The 19,658-nt window shown below is 33.7% G+C and overlaps 2 protein-coding genes across 2 annotated transcripts; both read right to left on the reverse strand.

Annotated features, from left to right (window-relative positions):
* Positions 1-8,233: 8,233 nt before the first annotated feature.
* Atf-2 (Activating transcription factor-2) lies at positions 8,234-15,271 on the reverse strand. The gene is made up of 6 exons (XM_064042169.1): positions 14,871-15,271; positions 13,074-13,191; positions 12,473-12,607; positions 11,164-12,006; positions 10,453-10,598; positions 8,234-8,623 (listed from the first exon to the last, which is right to left on the reverse strand). Exons 1-6 carry the CDS (start codon positions 15,010-15,012, stop codon positions 8,580-8,582), a joined length of 1,428 nt encoding a protein of 475 aa, XP_063898239.1. The 5' UTR covers positions 15,013-15,271; the 3' UTR covers positions 8,234-8,579.
* Positions 15,272-15,552: 281 nt separating this feature from the next.
* Positions 15,553-19,099, reverse strand: LOC110384662 (uncharacterized). The gene is made up of 7 exons (XM_064042232.1): positions 19,005-19,099; positions 18,335-18,424; positions 17,582-17,708; positions 17,034-17,101; positions 16,842-16,941; positions 16,387-16,514; positions 15,553-15,992 (listed from the first exon to the last, which is right to left on the reverse strand). The coding sequence occupies exons 1-7, from the start codon at positions 19,006-19,008 to the stop codon at positions 15,736-15,738; spliced, it is 774 nt and encodes a 257-aa protein (XP_063898302.1). The 5' UTR covers positions 19,009-19,099; the 3' UTR covers positions 15,553-15,735.
* Between the last annotated feature and the right edge of the window lie 559 nt (positions 19,100-19,658).

The following is a 19,658-nucleotide window of genomic DNA, read 5'->3' on the forward strand; positions in this document are numbered from 1 at the left end:
GATCTCCTAAGAAAGTAGCGCGACAACATCCCGGGCGAGGGGGGCGAGGAATGTTACTAACTCCGTCCTTACATACCTTATGTGAAACCCACCCATTATATTCAAAACAAAATCACCAATCAATCAGTACCAATCTTTGACAGATTGGTTTTGATTTAACAACGAACCTGAACGTCTCGTTAGTTCTAGTAACTGATCACGCCTGCCGTACGTTGCTTGACCTACAAGAAGGCGCCTGACCTACCTTCATTATGGCATCTCCGCTATCTTTCCTTCTCCATCGCCCCGTCTATAAATGCGATCCTCAGTTTTCCAATCGTAACTGAACTAGATTATGTGTAGGTATTGCTTTTTGAATAATAATTATAAACATTATTGACGATTTAAAAGAAACAACTTAAAAAAAAATCAACAAAATCATATTGGAATCACAGCGTAATCGTAATGGACTTGCCGAATGAAACGGTAATCGTTCTGGAATAGCCGTATAGAACTGTAATCGTATCAGAATTGAATATAAAAAAGTTAAAATAAATATCTTTACCGCTTAAAGTTTCGCTCAATCCGTAAGAATCGAGGGTGTTAATAATATCGTAGGAGCGGTATATCGTTAGTACAAAAATATATTTTTCAGCATAATTTTGCTAGACATAGAGTAAAACCGGAGAAAAGCGAGACGTCGAAATGTATAGTAAAGGTTTTTTATTGCAGTGGTGTCTATTTTTAACAGATTTTTGAAAAAGAGAAGAATTTGTTTCTGATTGTATAATTAACTGAGGTAAGTATATTATATTCGATTATATGGGGAAAATATTATTTTTATTTTACTGATTTATTTTCAACAAGTATTCGCAATCCCAATAAATAATAAATCAACTAAATAAACAGGATTTATTATGGTAAATACATAAAAATAAGTGTATTTACAAAAAATACAGAAAGACAAGAGCTATTAAATTTTATTTTCACCCGACCGTAATAATAAGGTTACCTATATTTTAATGTTTATTTAAAAAGCTAGCTTACCCAGCGGTTCCACCCGCGTCACGAGATAACTGCTTTGCATAGCCGGCCAAAAATCGACACCAGACAAAAATTATCCTGTGTTCTTCTTCCGGGTCTAAGCTGCCTCCCCTCTAACTAATCGGTTCAGCCGTTCACACCTGATTGCATGATCAAGGGATATAAGGATTCATTTTTATATAACAGAAGATACCACTGCCATAAAAAACCAACTAACTACGATTTATAAATATAAAATAAAATTTTATATAAGCCATTAAAAATATACATTTTTATTAACCCACGCTAGCCAACGCTGAGAACGCAATTTATACATTATTATATTATACATATAAAAAGTATACATTTTGATGTCAACGTCAAAAGTCACGTCGACGTCGTAATACAAAAAGAATATCCGTCATTATACCGGCTGAATATATATTTACAAATATGTATATAGGGAAAATATATAAATGTAGAACTCTTTTTAATATACAGACATACAAAAACATTTTTGACAATAGCTCTAACAGAATAATAAAAAATTTAGTTAGGTATGTGTAGAAAAATGCTGGCAAAAAAAACATAGATTTTTAGTTTCCATTGTTAGGCATTCAAACGTAAATAAAAAATCCTGCATGTATTTATACAGTTCAAAAATAATAAACTGTCTTAAAAAAGAGTTCTACATTTATATATTTTGAATATGAAGGTGACTTACACCATTTTACTATAACGATAACCAAACCATTACCAGCCGTATACTTGCCGCCCATTGGTCACATCGGCAATTTGACAAGTGACAGCTAAAAATGGTGGCAATTTGACAGCTGAAAATAGTTCGGTTATCGTTATAGTTAAATGGTGCAACTAACCATAAATAAAATAGGTAGTTACGGGTGCAATATAAATGAGCAAAGTTTAGTGATAAAAATACGTTACTAGTTATTTTAATAGAAGGCTTTTATTGTGATTTTTACGGGGTTTTAGTTTAAGTAGGACGGTTAGTTGTATAACAATGATACGAATGAAGGAAAATCGTTATAAATTCAACGTTGTATTTAAAATATTAGAAAAAAAGGCGTCCAAATTTCAGTCACGGCAGCTGTTCTCGTGCCTAGGAAGATCAGCTACATAGACATACAAAGCCAGATGCACAAACATTTACTTGGACACAGGTGCACTCACTATTCCTTCACTCTCATAGCCCGATGGGACGGCAATCCGACACGACCGGAGACAGATCAGGCGCAGGACCGACATTTACGTGCTCTCCGATGCACGGGTGTATCAATCACCAACTTCCAGATTCCGGGCTGCTTTGTGAAAGATTCTTAAATAACCCACAAAGCTAGCCCAATGGGAAATTTAACCCGAGACCCCGAGCATACCTGTCCCGTTTCGCGAAAACTAGTCCAACGGTGCAAAAAATACATAGGTATAAATAAAAATATAGTGTGCGATCACCGGATACCGTGTTTCGTATTCCATGTATTTTCAAACGCCGGATGTATACTGATTCTTAAATATTGTGTTAGACATGGAGAACAAAATGACTAGAAGAGATGTCATAACGCAAAATCTTCTAAGAAAGTAGCGCAACAACATGCGAGTGTTCGGGGGACGAGGAACGTTACTAGCTCCACCCTTGCACGCCTTCTATGGAACCCGCCCATTATTTGAAACCAAATCATCAATACATATAAAGCCAATCTTTGACAGATTGGTCTTGATTTGACAGGGAACCCGAACGCCTCGTTAATTCTAGCAACTGATCACGCCTACCGTACGTTACTTTACCTATGACAGTAAGACGCTTGACCTACCTGCCTTATTGCATCTCCGGTCATCTTTCCATACTCCGTGGATAACTATTAATATCAGTGGTAGAAGAAATGAAACTGAAACGATTTCAAAGAGTGAGATGATAAACAATAAGCAAGATTTAATAGTGTGTTCGTGAGACCACAGTTTTGAAACGCACAAGCCAAAGTTATTCGTTGACCGTATACATTACCGAATAGGAATAGAATTTTAGCCTTTTATCAATAGTTAGAAAAAAGGTCGTCATAATTCGTTACAAAATAAATTTTAATTTGTTTTATATTTCGTACAATGGGATATGGTAGTTTTAATTTGTAGAAAAAGGCCTGTAATGTCTACACTTCGTAAAAATCACAATAAAAAAACTTAGGCTGTATCTAAAGAGGAGTGCAAAGCATAATAGGTGTTATAAATATGTAAAATATTTAAGAAATAATAATAATAAATAAATAAAAAAACAAATATATAAATAATAATAACGACCGTCATGATATGTACTTCCTAAAATTGTTATTAATTATTTAGTAAATTAAAGTAAAAAGTAATTCCTTTTTATATTTCTTGCATAAGTGTATTCGCGAGCGGATATTGTTTGGGTTATAATAAAATTATAATATTAAGAGAATGATAAATTATGATATCATAGATGATAATTATATTAAGAAAATATAGTTCATCCCGCCAGGACTGTCGTTTGTGTTAATACAATTTGATCATACACATAAAAAAGACAAATTTAAAAAAATAACGTTAAATGACATGTCAAATACACCTAAACGTCACTGTCAAATACACCCAAATGTCAACGTCAAATTGTATAAACCACAGACTATAAAAACGAACAGATATACAAAAAAAAATCCTAAACAATGTTTGCTTGTCAGTTTGAAGGAATGACGCCATCATCACGACATAGCGATCATTGCATGTTATTTTATAACAAGCGATCCTAGGCCTGTACTGAGATATAACTTAATTTACTGACCAATACTCGTGATGACATAAATCGACGCTATACTGTCAATTCGTTACGAAATCTACTAGCCAGAGAGTTGACGACATATTAAAGGACCAATTTACCGCCAACATAAGAGCCCGTTGTTCTTAAAACAACTCTTCTTAACTTTAAAAATTCATAGTAAAACAGTTATTTTTAGAAAACTGAAGTTTATGTTGTGGGTGAGCCTAGGCCTAAGGTCCACCACTACTATAAACGTCCGTTATTCTTAAAATAACCATTTACTTTGAAAACTGAACGTGAAAATTCATAGCTCTTTTAACAAAACTGACATTTACGTTGTGGGTATTCGTGTACGTATATTCGTCAGACTTGTCTCACCAAGCCAATATGGCGTCGAATTCATGACGTCACGAGCTGGTCAGTATACTGAGTTATATATCGGAACACACGCCAGATATTGTCGGGATCAGCATGGCGCACCGTAGACAGGCTTGCCAATCACTGGAATGCAGTTTATAAGAATAAATTGTTTATTTATTGGGTCAGCTGTTATTTATTATTTAAAAGGACATTATTTTAAATCTTTAATTGAAAAATAGCTTCATAAAATACCAACTTATAGCCGTTCTCATTAATACATCTATGGATTTGCATAGAGATACAATTTTGACATTGACACCATACAAGCAAAGTCAAATTCGTATCTCAAGTAAGCAACAATAGATAGAGTATTGGAAGGGGCCGTAAAGCAACTTTTATATATCTTTTGATATAGAGAAGAGATGTCACATGATGTATAGCGCCGTCCCATTTTCGCAAAGATATAATCATAGGTTTACAATACACGCTAGAACTGTTTATATATCATTTCGAAAATGGGATAGAACTATACAGAATTAAAAATAACTTTTTTGGAAAATAAGAATATGGTTTTTTTTTTCATTGTATACATATACATACATGCAAAAGTGTAGAGTATGCAAAATGTATATTTTTAGTATACATGCAAATGAGCATCAAAATCGTCCAATACGTCAAAATGTAGTTATTTAACTTACCAGGATCAAATATATACAATTATTAATATTATAACAGCTGACTCAAAATGAAGTAAATATTAGACTTTTTTATTTAAAAAAAACCTGTTAATATTAAATTTAAAGTTTAAAAATTGATCGCTTTAATTTAAACTAATTAGAAGTAAGAATGCAATGTAGTGGTGAGTTATATTTTTAAAGAAAACATATTTAAAATGAGTGAAGAAAAAAATGGTAAATTATAAGCAAGTTTTGAACTACTTAGAATCATTACGCTTAATATATCTTAAGTAGGGTAAGGAATGGAAAAAAATCAAAAGATAATGGTAATATGATGGTTATAATACAAAATTAATTCTTGAAATTTTCAAGAAGACAAAAATAGGCTTATGCCTATCCCTATATAATAACTATTTCAAATACTTTTTGACTTAATTTAAAATGTACTCTATTTATCAAAACATATGGCTCAGAATCTACTTACCTACTTATTTTCCAACATTTTTTCAAAAACTGTAACAAAAAAAAATATTAAAAGGTAAACCTTATTGAGAAACTTCCATAATATTTTATAAAAGAAAAACTAATTTCAGAATTTATTTTTAAAAGGACATAAGAAAGGTTCAATATACAATTCGAGTCATTTAGTTTCAAAAAAGTCGTCAATGGTATATCTTGGGAAAAAAACAAATTAAATCGACATTACCAAAAGAAAATTAAAAAATATAACTCACCACGTACCCCTAGAAATAATATTCTTCTTTCTTCACAGTTTTTTCAAAATTTTATGCATATCACGCATCCTTTAGTACTGTTTAGCCAAAAAACTAATACTGTCAATTAGAACGTTTACATATCCGAGCTTGGATTGTCCCCGAAATGAACGAACGCATAGATTTGAAAAGCATGTACTAAAAACGAGGGTAGGACGATGTTTTAGGAACAATTTCTTCAGAAAAATCAGTAATTTTATTAAGCTAAGCTATTTGTGTAAAAAAAAAGCGCTAATTTCTTGTTCTATTCCATGTTATAATTCGCTAGAAACCTTCCTGTTGATACAGCTAGCGCCATCTATTGAACAAAAGAAACACTGCTAGTTACAACACTTGAAACTAGATGGCGCTAGTAGTCATAGATTGCTAGTATTCCATAGACATCGTTTTACCCCAAACGAAGAGTTTATTGCACTTTATTTTTAAATTAAAACACTAACAAGCTGGTTGCTTATAAACGGCCAATGTTGAGAAACTGCCGTGTATTATTGTGAACTGTGAGTTAACTACTTGATTTCAAAATAATGATGATGTTGCTTGGAGACTTGAAATTGGAGTTCCAATATTCCAATTTGATTACCTTTAATTTTGATACTGTTTTAAAGAAAATAACAGGTACAATGAACAAATATGTATGTTTGCTCAAGTAAAGTATTCTGAAATAAAATAAATAATAGACTCAATTTAGATGAAGATGGCAGAGGCTGGATGGACAAGCGTCGACCAGTTGCAGTGTCATATAACTTTATTTTCATTGATATAATTCACAGTATCGCCGGTCAAGTTTGATCGGCAGTACCAAGACTTATAATGATGAAAATAAAGTTCAAAGTTATATGGCACTAAAACTATGCTCGACGCTTCTCTGCCGGTCGTTGCCATTTAACGGCCATATCCAATATCTATCTGTATTTTGCTTAATATAGATAGATTTTGACATTAACTTCAAGTAATATCAAATTCCTATCTCTGGTGAGCGATAGACAGCATATTGGGAGCGACCGCTAGTCTAAATTAAGCCTTTTTTCTTACAAAATTTTGAAAAAAAGCCGTTAATTTCACAGTTCCACGGAGTTGTGGCCCGTTTGACAGATTTTTTCACATTTCACACGATGGTATACCTACGGGCTATATACAGGATCATACGTAAATATATATTTACATATAATCTTGTATATAGCAAGGGAAAAAATGTAAGAATAATACGAAAATTGTAAACTTACGGTTTGAATTAAGAATGTATAAAAGCGTTTTAAAAATGGAATCTTGTAATTCGATTGGAATTCCATTTTGGAATTGGAATTCGTAATGGTAATGGAATGTTGTAAAGAATATGGAATCATTCTGGAAATGGATATATTTCTCTCTTGCTTATGGCTAAATCATAAGCGGAACTATTTGTTTTTTGTTAATATAGCTTCAAACCTATGGTATATGTATAATTTCTTGTCAAATATTAAAGTGCCATAATTATAGAAATTGTTATATTTTTGGGGTTTTATTTCTGAACCTTATAGTTCTCATCAGATAGCTTTGCTTGTCCGAAGATAGCTATTACGAACTTCACGAAAGTCAAAATGTATATACAAAACACTACTGCGCATCAAATGGCTAACTTCAGACAGAGATGCAAAGTTATATGATAGGTACTGTGACTATATTTCTTCTAAATAGTATGCCTTTCAGCAAGATGGAGCGATGATCAGCTACTCTACAGACTGCAGACAGAAGTTTTTGCCTGTGTCTAATAAAAGAGACTCAAATTGGTGGCAGTATTTAATAATAACTAGCTGTTCCCCACAGTTGCACCCACGTCCCCAGCAGATAAAAAGTAGCCTATATTGTTTCTCATACATAACTTAAACTATCTAGGTACGTATCAAGTGAAATTTAAATCGGTTCAGTATTTTTGAAAAATACAGTTATATTTGTAAAGATAAATAGGAGTTAGGCGTAAAAAGATATGTACCTAGGTCTATTTCTAAGTTAATATTTTTTCTATATAAAAAAGGCCGAGTTAACAACGATGGAAATAATAAAAGAAGAAGGTTTGTATAAAATTCATATTTAATTGATTATTTTCAAGTCAATTAAAGAATTAACAGACATTGTCGGCATAACATTAATAGGATTACTAATTCATTTTAATAGTAACAATTAAATTATTATTTATTTACAAATTCACCAATAAAAATACTGTGGAATGAGGAAACCAGGACTATATAGTCAGTACGATAAAAAAAGGCTAGTAATAATTATAATGAAACCTAGTGAACACTTCCATATATATTTTATCAAGTATTTATAAATAACACATTTACACTTAGACATTCAAATGGAAACCGTAAAAATTACATTCAAACAATAATAAAAAAGATATTTACAAAAATAAATATTTTCAACATCATAATTATTGCTTTTCAAAGTCAATGTAAACCTACCCAAATAGAGCATAATTTATTTCATGTCAATCTGTATTTACAATATGTAATAAATAAAAAAATAATAAATAAGTAAACAAACACATCACAGTTGTCAAAGATTTTACAGAAATTATCTATAAACATAAATATTCGTAAAGCGGTACCTAGACAATCAATTAAATTGCGCAATATTATAATTAAAATATTGTGCACGGTTAAAAAATTGCACAATTTTATTGATCGTCTGGGCTAGTCCACCAATGGCTGATAAAATGGTGAAGGAAAACATCTCGAGGAAACCTGGACTATTAAGTCTGAAATCACCAACCTGCATTGAGCAAGCGTGGTGATTAATGCTCAGTCCTTCTCCCTGTGAGAGGAGGCCGCAGCCCAGCAGTGGGACGATAAAAAGGCTGTAACTGGGCTGGTCTTTGAAATCACTGACAAAATAAGTGAAATTTCTCCCTACCTATTTTGAGCCTAGTTCATTAGTTCATTTCATCAATTCTTTCTACCAAATTACTAGCTGTATTTCGGAGCTCAGTCAACTCCTTCACTATAAGGTCGTTTCTGCATGTTTTAATCTCTCCAAAATGTTTTCTGTAACAAACAAGAAACATTTTTACATACATAAAAACGTAAAAAGTTGCAGATAGATGGCACCACAGAGCTTTGAAAGCTTTTGAGTCACTGACTGTGAATTTTACATTGACATATAACTATAGGGACAGGAAATGTCACGAAAAAAACGTGCACACCTACTGTCAGTCTGCAGTCGTAACTAAAATGGCTGCCATTACTAGGGTTGTACCGCTACCGGATTCAACAAATATCGATATTGTATTCTAGTTAGAAGTATGTACGAGTCTTACTGGATGCATAAAAATAACCGAGTATAAATAATCTCTTCGTCATAGAACTAACTATCACATTAACTTCACTGATACTAATAACCTCAACAACATCAACCAAATGGGAGGAGTCATTTCAGTAGGGTGATACCTTTGAAAAAAAAAAAAAAACAGGCAAAGTAATTATTTATTATTTCAAATAGCCCTATGAAAGTTCTTTCACTTCAGACTAGTTGCAGGGTGCCAAAGATCCGGTCCTATGAAGAAGAATCCGCAAGAAACGCCATAAGGAGATACTCTCTTAAAAAAAATACAATAATTTAAAATCGTTTTCAAGCTATTCATGAGAAAGTTATATAATGCAAATGGAGCTAATTATGTATTAATCGATTGTACAAAACAATTTTAGTGCTAAGAAAAAAATATTTATACAATTCGAAATCTATACTCGGTAACTAAGTTCTCAAGCAAATATTGCAACTTGCATTCCGATTTGCTCGTCTGTGCGGAAGCACTGCCGTGCCCGTGGTCGCCGTAGAAGCATCATGTGAAAATAAAAAGGCAAAACATATTATTTTCAATAAAATATGTCTTTAAAATCCTGAATTTTATAATACGCCTTTTTAATCAAAATGTTTTTAACTGATGTTTTGTTGAAAATAATACACAACTCTGAGGGCTCAGTGTCTTAGGGACAGTAAGTTCTGATGTTAAAATTTGTAAAAGCAGACTTATTAAGTGGATATTATATCGATACTATTATGACAACTGCACAGCACTATGCCAATATAACATGTTATTGTAAACAACATTTATTTCTAAATATAGGTTTTTATACAGAAATAAACCAAAACATAAGTACTTTCACCATCAATTCATGTTCCCGTAACATATTTTTTATAAAATGTGAATTATTTTATGTAGTTTCTAGCAAAAATAGGTTCCTAACCTGTGTAAAGACAATCCAGCTTGATTTTGGTGCTTCCTAGCACCACACTTCACAATACAACACATAGGCATATTCGTTGATTATTTCACTATTGAAATAGTAAAGTCTTAAAAGTAAACACGAGTGATATTCTATAAAATAGCAAAAATAAGTCACGAAGAGCACCTATTTGACAGCACAACTACCATGACATATATGGCCAGATATGGCACGCAGAAGGATTTCAAAAGTAAATGTCACCATTTTACGCAATCACAAAAATATTGTTGTCCCTGTTTTCAAATACACTTATCTGCTTAGAAAGAGTGAGACAGAACTATGTTGCATAGTTTGTTTCATATTTATATAACTATAGATACGTCAATATTAAAACGGCGTCTCCTTATAATTCTAAGCTCGATGGAATTTTAGGGCTCGTGTAAATTGTCATTTAAATATGAAGGGGTTTTTAAAGTAATATCATTTATATTTTAAAAATGTTAAACTACGAATCGAAAGGTAGCCAGATCTTAGAAAGGCAGTAGCTTCATGTGGCACACTGGTACTTAGCTGCATCCGGTTAGACTGGAAGCCGACTCCGACATATGTGATGAAATTATTTCAAAAACCTTTAATACTATTATACTCACTCAAGTCAGCAGCATCATGGCACTTTTTCAGATGTTCAGTGATAATAGTTTTCAGAACTGCTCGCTCTGATAACAGTTTGTCATTCAGTTCTCGAAGGTCCTTATTCTCTTGAGCCTGTTGCATCCATGTTTCTTTTAATCTTGCCCTAGAATATGAAAAAAATTGTAACTTAAGGTGCGTCTACACGGTGCATGTAGCTGGAGCGAGTTAACATGCGCAAGTGACAAGAGCACGCGGGTGGGTGTTTAGCTTTAGTACATGCGCGAGTCGCTGGACCCGCACGTTTTTAAAATGCATCCTTATTTTTGGTAGTCGTGGTGGCTTACTGGGTAAAGAATCAACCTCTCAAGTATGAGTGTGAGTTCGATTCCAGGTCAGGCAAGTACCAATGCAACTTTTCTAAGTATGTACTCTCTAAGTATATCTTGGACACCAATAACTTCACAATAAACTGAAGGTGCCGGCTGTCATTTGAAACACTTTGGTAGTTTTTATGGGTAGTCAGAAGTCAAAAAGTCTGACAACCACTCTTAGCAAGAGGTATTGGGTTATCAGGTTAACTGGGTTGAGGAGGTCAGATTGGCAGTCTCTCCTTGTAAAACACTAGTACTCAGCTGTATCTGGTTAGAATGGAAGCCGACCCCAACATAGTTGGGAAAAGGCTCGGCAGATGATGAGGGCAAGAAGAAGAAAACTTAATATATTCTTACCTATATCTTCTTGAAGCTGCTGATCTACCAACTAAATCCTTATTCCCATTATTGACCGCACTAGTTTTTTTACTTCCACCAGGTTTTTGCTCACTTTCTTTACTACTTTCCACTTTGTCATTCTTAACTTTTCTCTTCACAGGTCTTTTAAAAGTTTCCGTACTTTTCAAAGGTGTAATAGGCACTTTGTTCACGTGAGGAAACGTAAAAGTCACTGGTATAAAAGTACCAGGTACCAAATTTGGTACCACAACACTTGGCACTAAATTAACACTATTAACACTGGTCTGTCTTTGCGTAGTTTTCTTGGATTCTACTTTTTCTGTTAGCGCTTTTTTCAAAACTTCTTTTGCATTAGTTTTTTCTTCTTCCATTGGTCTTGTTTCTTCGACTGCTCGCATTTTGACTTGTTTACCATTTGGCAGTTTTATTATCACTTCATAATCTTCTGCGTCGCTTTTAGGTTTCTTCTTAGCTGTGTCTTCAAAATCTGTATTAAGGCTATCTACTATAAAGTCTAAGGATTTCTGACTCATAATTGGAGGCACTTCTTGAGCTTTTTCTGTAAAATCTTTTGATAATACATTACTATCTCTTATGACTGTATCTTCGTATATTAAGGTCTGTACCGGGTTTTTATCTACACTGTCTTTTCGAACCATATTGCTTATTTTAATAACGTTATTTGTATAAGAAACTGAGTCTTTTCTTATATCTTTATTTCTGTCGTCTTTTTCCTCTGTTTTGCCTACAATGCGACTTATAGTTGTAACTTCGTTTGTTAACTTAGAAATTGTTGTTCGTTCAAATTCTTTGACTGCGCCTGATTCGTCGCTTGAGGATCTGAAGAGTGAAGTTGAAGATTTTAAGGATTTTGTGAGTTGTGTCTAAATCAATTTTTAGTAGTAGAAAAAATTTAAAGCACTCTTTATAGAAGATATATGAAGGTTCAAAAGTTACAGCGCTTTCACACTAGCAGATTTTTGTTGCGTTGCGCGTATTAAAACCGATTAGACATTTTTTACATAAAAGCATTAAAATAAACCCGTACGATACCAGCGCTATCGGGCGGAAAATCCGCTAGTTTGAAAGAGTTGTCCTGTCTTTACTTTAAACTTCGATTTAATTTTAAAGTTAAGTTTATAGTTTTGGACACTATTGTATATCTATTTCAGGATTTTTTTTAAGTAAAACAAAAGTCAAGCTGTGGAAAACTGGACAATTATGGAACTAAAATTATTCCTTTTAAGTTTATCAAGTCTCAAAAATTCTCAATTTTACATGAATATACTAAAAACAAAAGGTATACCTGCTTATAGTAATATTTCTTTGGTTATTAGTAGTACTGTAGAGGGCGTCTCCATCACCAATGGGGAACACCATCTGAGGAGTGTGCAGCTCATCTGATGATGATAAGGCACTCTCCAGGGATAGGATGCCATGTCTGAAGAAATATAAGTGATGATTACAGCAGATATATTAGAATTGCAATCATAGGTCCTATGGATCATAGGGCCCAGCACAGACCGAGAGGAGCATTAGGGGAGAGGATTTTATAAGACACTAGAAAAAAAAACTTTTATATTATTGAAACAAATCTTACGTAATCGTGCCGTTAAAGTGGTTTCTTGTCTTGGAAGGCACTTTAAATTGATGGATCATGGCCCTCATTTGAATATCTTTGGCAGTTGTTACTGATAGTCAGAAGCCAGTAAGTTTGACAACCAGTGTTACCAACAAATATATAGGTAAGTATGGGTTATGGAGGTCAAACAGGCAATCGTTCACACACACTAGTACTCGGCTGCATCTGGTTAGACTGGAAGCCGACCCAACATAGTTGGTAGAAAGCTAGGCAGATGACATCATTCCTCAAACAAATATATCATTGATGATGATGGATAACTTACTTAGCCTCCATGGCCCTTTTAAAGCCCTCATCAAAAGGGTTGACATTCTGCAGATCTTGGAACAGGCCAACCTCTTCACAATTCCTTATGAAACGTGTTGGAGTAGGAGTCTGGTCAGCTAGAAGGATTATTTATTTACTAGTTAATAATTAAGTATAAGGTTCGATACTGTACGGCTGTGGAATAAGTTGCCGCCTGAGCTGAGGAGCTGCCAGTCTGTTGCTTTGTAAAACAGAAGTTGAAAAAACAATATCTTTCCTCTCTGTCATAGATTCATATATATACACACATATACATGTATTTAAGTAGTTTATGTTAGTGATTATATATTGGTTATATCTTCTTTCTTTTTAAACAGTCTATCTGTATCTCTTTTTTATTCTTATTCTCCCATAATGGGCCTGCTGGAAGAGATTTGCTGTTTTTATGTGAACATAAACTGTTAAATAAATAAATAGATAATACTACAGGTTTTTCTAATTGTGTTACTGACATCCTACTATTGTTATAAAAACATGAAAGTTTTATGTACACAAGTCCTGTATTGATTTTTATGAAACTGAAATAGCTAACAAGCTGTTTTCCCATGATTTCAGCCACATTCCAGGGGAACTACTCTCCTTTACTGGAATAAAATATAGCCTGTTGCCTAAGGATAGCTTTCCAAGAGTATGAGAAGAATATTTTAAATTGGTTCAAGAGTTTTGGTGCCCTTAAGATATAGAAAAACAAATAAAATATTTTCTCTTTGTTATAATAGTTTACATAAATAAATATTATGGCAATTGTTACAGGCTTTGCTTAATACAATAGTTTTGTTATCAACATCCTATTAATGTAATATTATATATACATAAGTTGGTATGTACAGATGGTATGTTTGTTCTTCTTTCTCGCTAATACTACTGCTTTCATTTGGTTTATTTATTTTATTTAGGATCTCCAGTAATTTTGATGAAACTTGCCAGTAATCATCATCATCCTCTAAGCCTTTTTCCCAACAATGTTGGAGTCTGCTTCCAGTCTAACCGGATGTAGCTGAGTACCAGGGCTCCACAAGGAGCAACTCCCTATCTGACCTCCACAATCCAGTTACCCAGGCATCCCAATACCCCTTGGTTAGACTGGCAGTAACATGACTTAGAATATCAGAATACGTTTAGACAAAAAGGACTTTTGTGGGTTTGTTTCCATACTAAAATATATGTTGACTGTGGACCCAACTATGTGGTAAATTAGGTAGTAATAAGTTTGTATAGTTCAATGAGTATAACATATCACATTATTACTAGATAATTATTAATACTAATAACACAAAGAGAAGGAAACTTTTTTTGTTTAAGTAGATATGGTAAAAAATAATGTTACTCGTGAGATGACGGCAGATCGAAGAGTATGGAAGACGTAAACATGCTGCGCCGACCACCAATAAAATTGGGATAAGTACAGGAGGATGATGATTGTACCCTAAAGGCTCCCGTAAAATTAAACCAATTTGAAAATTTATTTCACTGTTCGGAACCAATTATTCCTATACCAACATAGGCTATAACTCCGCCCCTAAGACGACCCACTGACCTATATTTTATCCCAGTACGGGCAGTAGTTCTCCCAGGACGTAGGTGAAACCGCGGGGTAACAGCTAGTAATATTGAGTGTACTTTAAGAATTATTAAAATTTCAAAGCACAGTTTGCAATCATTTTTCTAACTTCATAGATCTTTATAACTACTCGTTTTTTCGAATGACTCATCGATAGAGGTTTGTAACTAATAAGGTTCTTAATAAAAAACTTACCAACGAATGCTGCTTTTTGCTCCATACCCAAAGAAAGTACCATATCATGTTTTTTGGTGTGAACATGCAAATGATCTTCATTTGTAAACGTCATACCACAATCTGGCATCGTACAGGCAAACGGTTTCGCCGGTTCAACCATTTTGGTTAACTAATTGATAACAAATTAATTGTTTTTAGTAATTTTTTCCTGTTTCAAAAACTGTTTTTGTTCATTTCATTTTTGGTAGCAGTTTTCACTTTTCACATGCTCAGTTTCGAGGGATATGTTAGTTTTTTGTTATGGTTTAGTTCTTTAGTTATTTCTTTGATGAAAACCTATTTATTTTATTCATATTTTTGTTAAATATATGACGGTCCAAAATTCTTGAAGAGATTAATAAAGCGTTCCAGTATGTTTACTAGAGAAACATCACATCCATCCATGACCTTAGTGAAAGAGATATGCATATGTTTTAGCCATAGTGTGAAAGAGATAGCATACCTAGATTGCTTTAATTGTAAATGTGTACGGATCATGAACGATTTCTCTGTGACAGTTGTATTTTTGATGTTACGTTTTGTTATTCTGATTATCTAATTTCATAATAATAAAAAGGGTTCTGTATATTATTTTAAAATTAAGGAAATCAAATTATTTACTAAACATTTAATAATGATGTTTCAACAAAATACAGCGGTTAACAAATTGCTACTGCATAATAACAATAACAAAAAAAAAACGGAACAACGGTTAAAAATAAATTGTTGCATTAATTATAAATATTAACTACTAACAAGAAGTGTTACACAAAGATAATAATAGAAACGATGGTCAAACAAGTGCAATTAGTACAAGAGTAACAATAGTAATTAATATTCACAATTAAGCCATAATATTGAGACGTAATTTGGGATTTGTTAAGCTTTTAAGATTGTTATTAGTGGAAAAGTAAGAAGTGTATCTTTCAGGGGAGTATCCGTGTATTTTGACTTGGTGTGGTTGGTATGAGCTGGGTTCGCGTCCGATAGTTCTATCGAACAGGGGGTAGACAGTTGATCTCTTCTTTCTTGGTGACTCTTGCATCTGTTGGTTGGGGTACGGATCTACGTAGCGCCGTCCATTAATATCGTTGCCATCCGCTGTCGGGAATATCGTTGGCTAAATTAATAAAATATTGACGTTTAACTACTCGCAATTTCACATCTTATTACTAATATAAATAAAACTTAGGAGATAGAGAGAAAACACTTTATTTTGTTACAATTCAAGACCAAAAATGGTAATTACATTTTGAAAAGTAAAAAATATAGAATGGAATCAAATCGTTATACAGCTCGATTAGCTGCTTTGTTAAGAAGTATTACAACCGATTAAAAGTGACTTATTTGCTAATAATACCCCAATATATACTAAATGATTGCATTGCTCAATAAAAACTTTATATTTAATTATAATTACGAGATTTTTTAAAATTGATTCTAATTTGAAGCCAGGGGACGGCCTAATCAAGAGCTAATAACAACTTCTCCTTGCCTGCTCCTCTACTGTTGAAGATGCCAGGTGCGGGCTGACCCTGAGGCTCACCTCCGACTGTATTCTGCTGAATGCCACCCATGCCAACTACTGCTGGGTTAGGCTCATTCTGTTGGCCCTTCCAAGGCCTGTAGAGCAGAGGTAATACTTGTAAAACAGAGTACCGAAACATGAGCGAAGATGCCATAATGAAGGTAGGTCATTCGCGTTCTTCTAGCTCAAATACTAGATCAGTTCTGCGTTCGAGTTCTTTGAGACAACTGTCAACTATTTTTGGGTATTAAAAAAAAAACATTCCAAAAAGGGAAATAAGGGCAAGACAGTAACGTTCCTCACCCCTTCTTTCTTAGAGGATTTTCCGTTATGGCACCTCCGCTAGTCATTTTGTTTTCAATGTTGTAAATAATAATTTCAATTTGAGAAACTTAGTGATAATGTATGAAAAAAGGTCTTACTTATCAGGGAATAGTTCTCCAGGTTGACCTCTTGTTTGAACTATTCTCTCGCCATTGACTTCAACGACGCACCTTAACCGGGCGCAGCAAGTTGGGAACTCTGAATTTAATATCAATTTCAATTAGAAAAGAACTTATTTTTGCAATTATGTAAAATGGTGGTGTTGTATAAAGTGAAATACATATACATACCTACATTTTCATCTTCAATGTATTCGTGACATTCCAATGCGTTTTCAGGTATTTTCGGTTTTCTACATCTGAAGGTTCAATGGCAAATTAATGTTTGGAAGTTAAAGTCTAAGATTTAAAACTCAGGTGAACGATCTCCTATTAGTACCGGAGGTATGGTATATACTTTCATCTGGGTACCTACCTACGGACATAATACTTATATCCCCTAGTATGGCACTGATTAGATAAAATAGCTATCAAGTAGCCGCTTCCCAGTCTAGGTATCAATAAAAAAATGTACTTCATACTAACTTTTTCCTATATACCTAACGTTAGTCTTATGTATTTTGTCTATCGCGCCAGTAAACCTTTCACTATTTTCTTAAAGTGTAGTCAACCCAATACCCCTTGGCACGACGTAGGATTGAACAAACACACTCGAACTTGAGAGGTTGGTTCTATACCCACTAGGCCACCACGACAACATTTCCTATGTAATGATAGACTTATGTATTTTCACTATCGCTCCAAAACCTTTCAGTAGCCGTCAATGATGAAATATTTACCCAACAGCGGCAATGAAGTATTTCCCGTCTCTGATCTCACAACGGTATCGATGGCACGTATAATGGTCTGACCATTCCTGCCAAGGCTGGTAGCCTTTCCTCGAGTACTTATCCACGCAGGCTTGATCTGAAATATTCGGCCATTACAACGAGATACTGAAATGTCAAGCTAAAATTCTGAAGAGTTCAATAAATATTTTTGTTTCTAAGTACCTGAAGGGCCGTTCCTTCTAAATGTATAAAAGTGTAAAATCAGACCTGGAACACTGAAGGAATTAGAGAAGTTCAGGTGGAGATTTTGAGAGAAGTCAGTTTTAATGATTAGGTATACCTTTAAAAATGAAGAGGCATTAGAATGAGGGAAAATTTTACCTCTACAAGATGAGATTTACAAGGAGTATCAAGTTGGTAGTAAGTAAGTAAAAGATAAGGGAGTCATTGTAAACTAGCGACTATTAGGCTAGCTTCATGCAATGTTTAGATTGCAGTCGGCCACACAATACCAAGAACTTAAAACAATAGTTACGGTAATCGCTAATAAACGAACACAACGCCTGTATTTCTGTGTTTCCACTTTGATTTACTAGAAATAATTATGAGTTGGAATTTTAGATGCAAATCAAAGTGGTGCTAACTAGGAAAAGTTAGTGTAAGAAACGTTTTACCCTTAGCTTTAGACAATTAACAAATAGATGGACATAAAAATAAACATTGGAGAAAGAGCAATAAAAAAAACATCTAGAAAACACTTACAGCTCACGTCTTCGGCAAAAAAGGCGGGAAATATGAAGTAAAACAAGAAAATGAGCGTTCCCAGCTGCATTTTCAATGTGCTGACTTCACCTGCGAAGTAAAACACTTTTTGGTCACCCTCTACGCTCAAACTCTTATTAGGAACTAACCAAATTTTATCCAACACGGCCTAGAAATACACTTGCCGTTGAAAAATATTTATAAAACAATCACCGAGACGACACCGTCTAGAAAGGCGAAAAGAAGTAAAATATTATGTCAATTCAGCTGGTTTCCGCGAAAAATTTCAACAAACATAATAACGCAAGGTTCCCGTTCTTGTTTTGGTTAATCTTCCTCAAGACATTGATTTCATAACATGCTCAACGGATTAGCAGTTATAAAAATACTGGTAAGTTTATTACCGTGAGATTCAATATTAAAATTGCTATTATACCTATCATATTTCATTTATGCATAACACCAAGAAAAAACCAGGCTTACTGACGTATTATCTTAGCTCGAAGTTATTAATAGTTGATTAAAAGAAACAGCAACTAGATTTAAGCTTTAAAAGTGAAATATTCGCAGAACTATTTATAATTAAACACTCATTTAACAAAATTAATGTTCATTTGAAACCTTGCCATAGATTTATATAAAAATAATACTTATATCGTAAATAGCTTACCCATTAGCAAACGTTTAAAAGGCAAAATTTCCAATTTCCTACAGAGAACGGAACAATGTACAAGTTTGCAACTTTGTCGATAAATGAAGGAAAAACAGAGTTCGAGGCCAATTTTGCGATGTTTTCAGTTGCATAAGTTACATTCTTAGAATTTAACCATTGTGTATTTCATTCACTGGCGTGTGATTAATCATGTTTAACGAGTGAGTATTTATTTTTGTGTTGTTTTTCTTTAATCTATTCCAATATTACAAAGGAGGCCTTTGTCCGGCAGTGGGACAGCTCAGGCTAAGAAAAAAATAATAAAGAGTAAACATGTTTGTTTGTTTGTACCCTAGGTGCTCCGAAACGACTGAATCGATTTACACTCTTCCTGAGTAACTCAGGCTATATTTTATACTTCGTAGGTAAGGGCAGTAGTTCTCAGGGAAGCGGGTAAAACCGTGGGAAAACGGCTAATATAAGATAAATGGAGTGTTTTATTCATAAGTATAAAACTATGATGAGTAAGAACAAGACCCTTACTGTTGGTTTTCACCTAACGTGCTATATTTGAAAATCTTCATGTTATTCTTTGTTATATTTTATTATAGAGAACGTAAATACACCAAAATATCAACTCTAACTATCACGGTTCATTACATAAAGCCTGGT

This window comes from Helicoverpa armigera, chromosome 27, assembly GCF_030705265.1.
Source record: "Helicoverpa armigera isolate CAAS_96S chromosome 27, ASM3070526v1, whole genome shotgun sequence".
Taxonomy (NCBI): Eukaryota; Metazoa; Arthropoda; class Insecta; order Lepidoptera; family Noctuidae; genus Helicoverpa; species Helicoverpa armigera.

Excerpts from the sequence above, each read along its gene's own strand:
- Atf-2 (XM_064042169.1), bottom strand. The coding sequence starts at position 15,012 with ATGGTTGAACCGGCGAAACCGTTTGCCTGTACGATGCCAGATTGTGGT. Across the intron at positions 12,608-13,073 it reads AAAAGGGCCATGGAGGCTAA|ACATGGCATCCTATCCCTGG; the intron begins GTAAGTTATCCA and ends ATATTTCTTCAG. Across the intron at positions 12,007-12,472 it reads AGAAATATTACTATAAGCAG|ATCCTCAAGCGACGAATCAG; the intron begins GTATACCTTTTG and ends TTCACTCTTCAG.
- LOC110384662 (XM_064042232.1), bottom strand. Across the intron at positions 16,942-17,033 it reads CATTGAAGATGAAAATGTAG|AGTTCCCAACTTGCTGCGCC; the intron begins GTATGTATATGT and ends TATTAAATTCAG. Across the intron at positions 15,993-16,386 it reads CTTCAACAGTAGAGGAGCAG|CGGATGGCAACGATATTAAT; the intron begins GCAAGGAGAAGT and ends TATTCCCGACAG.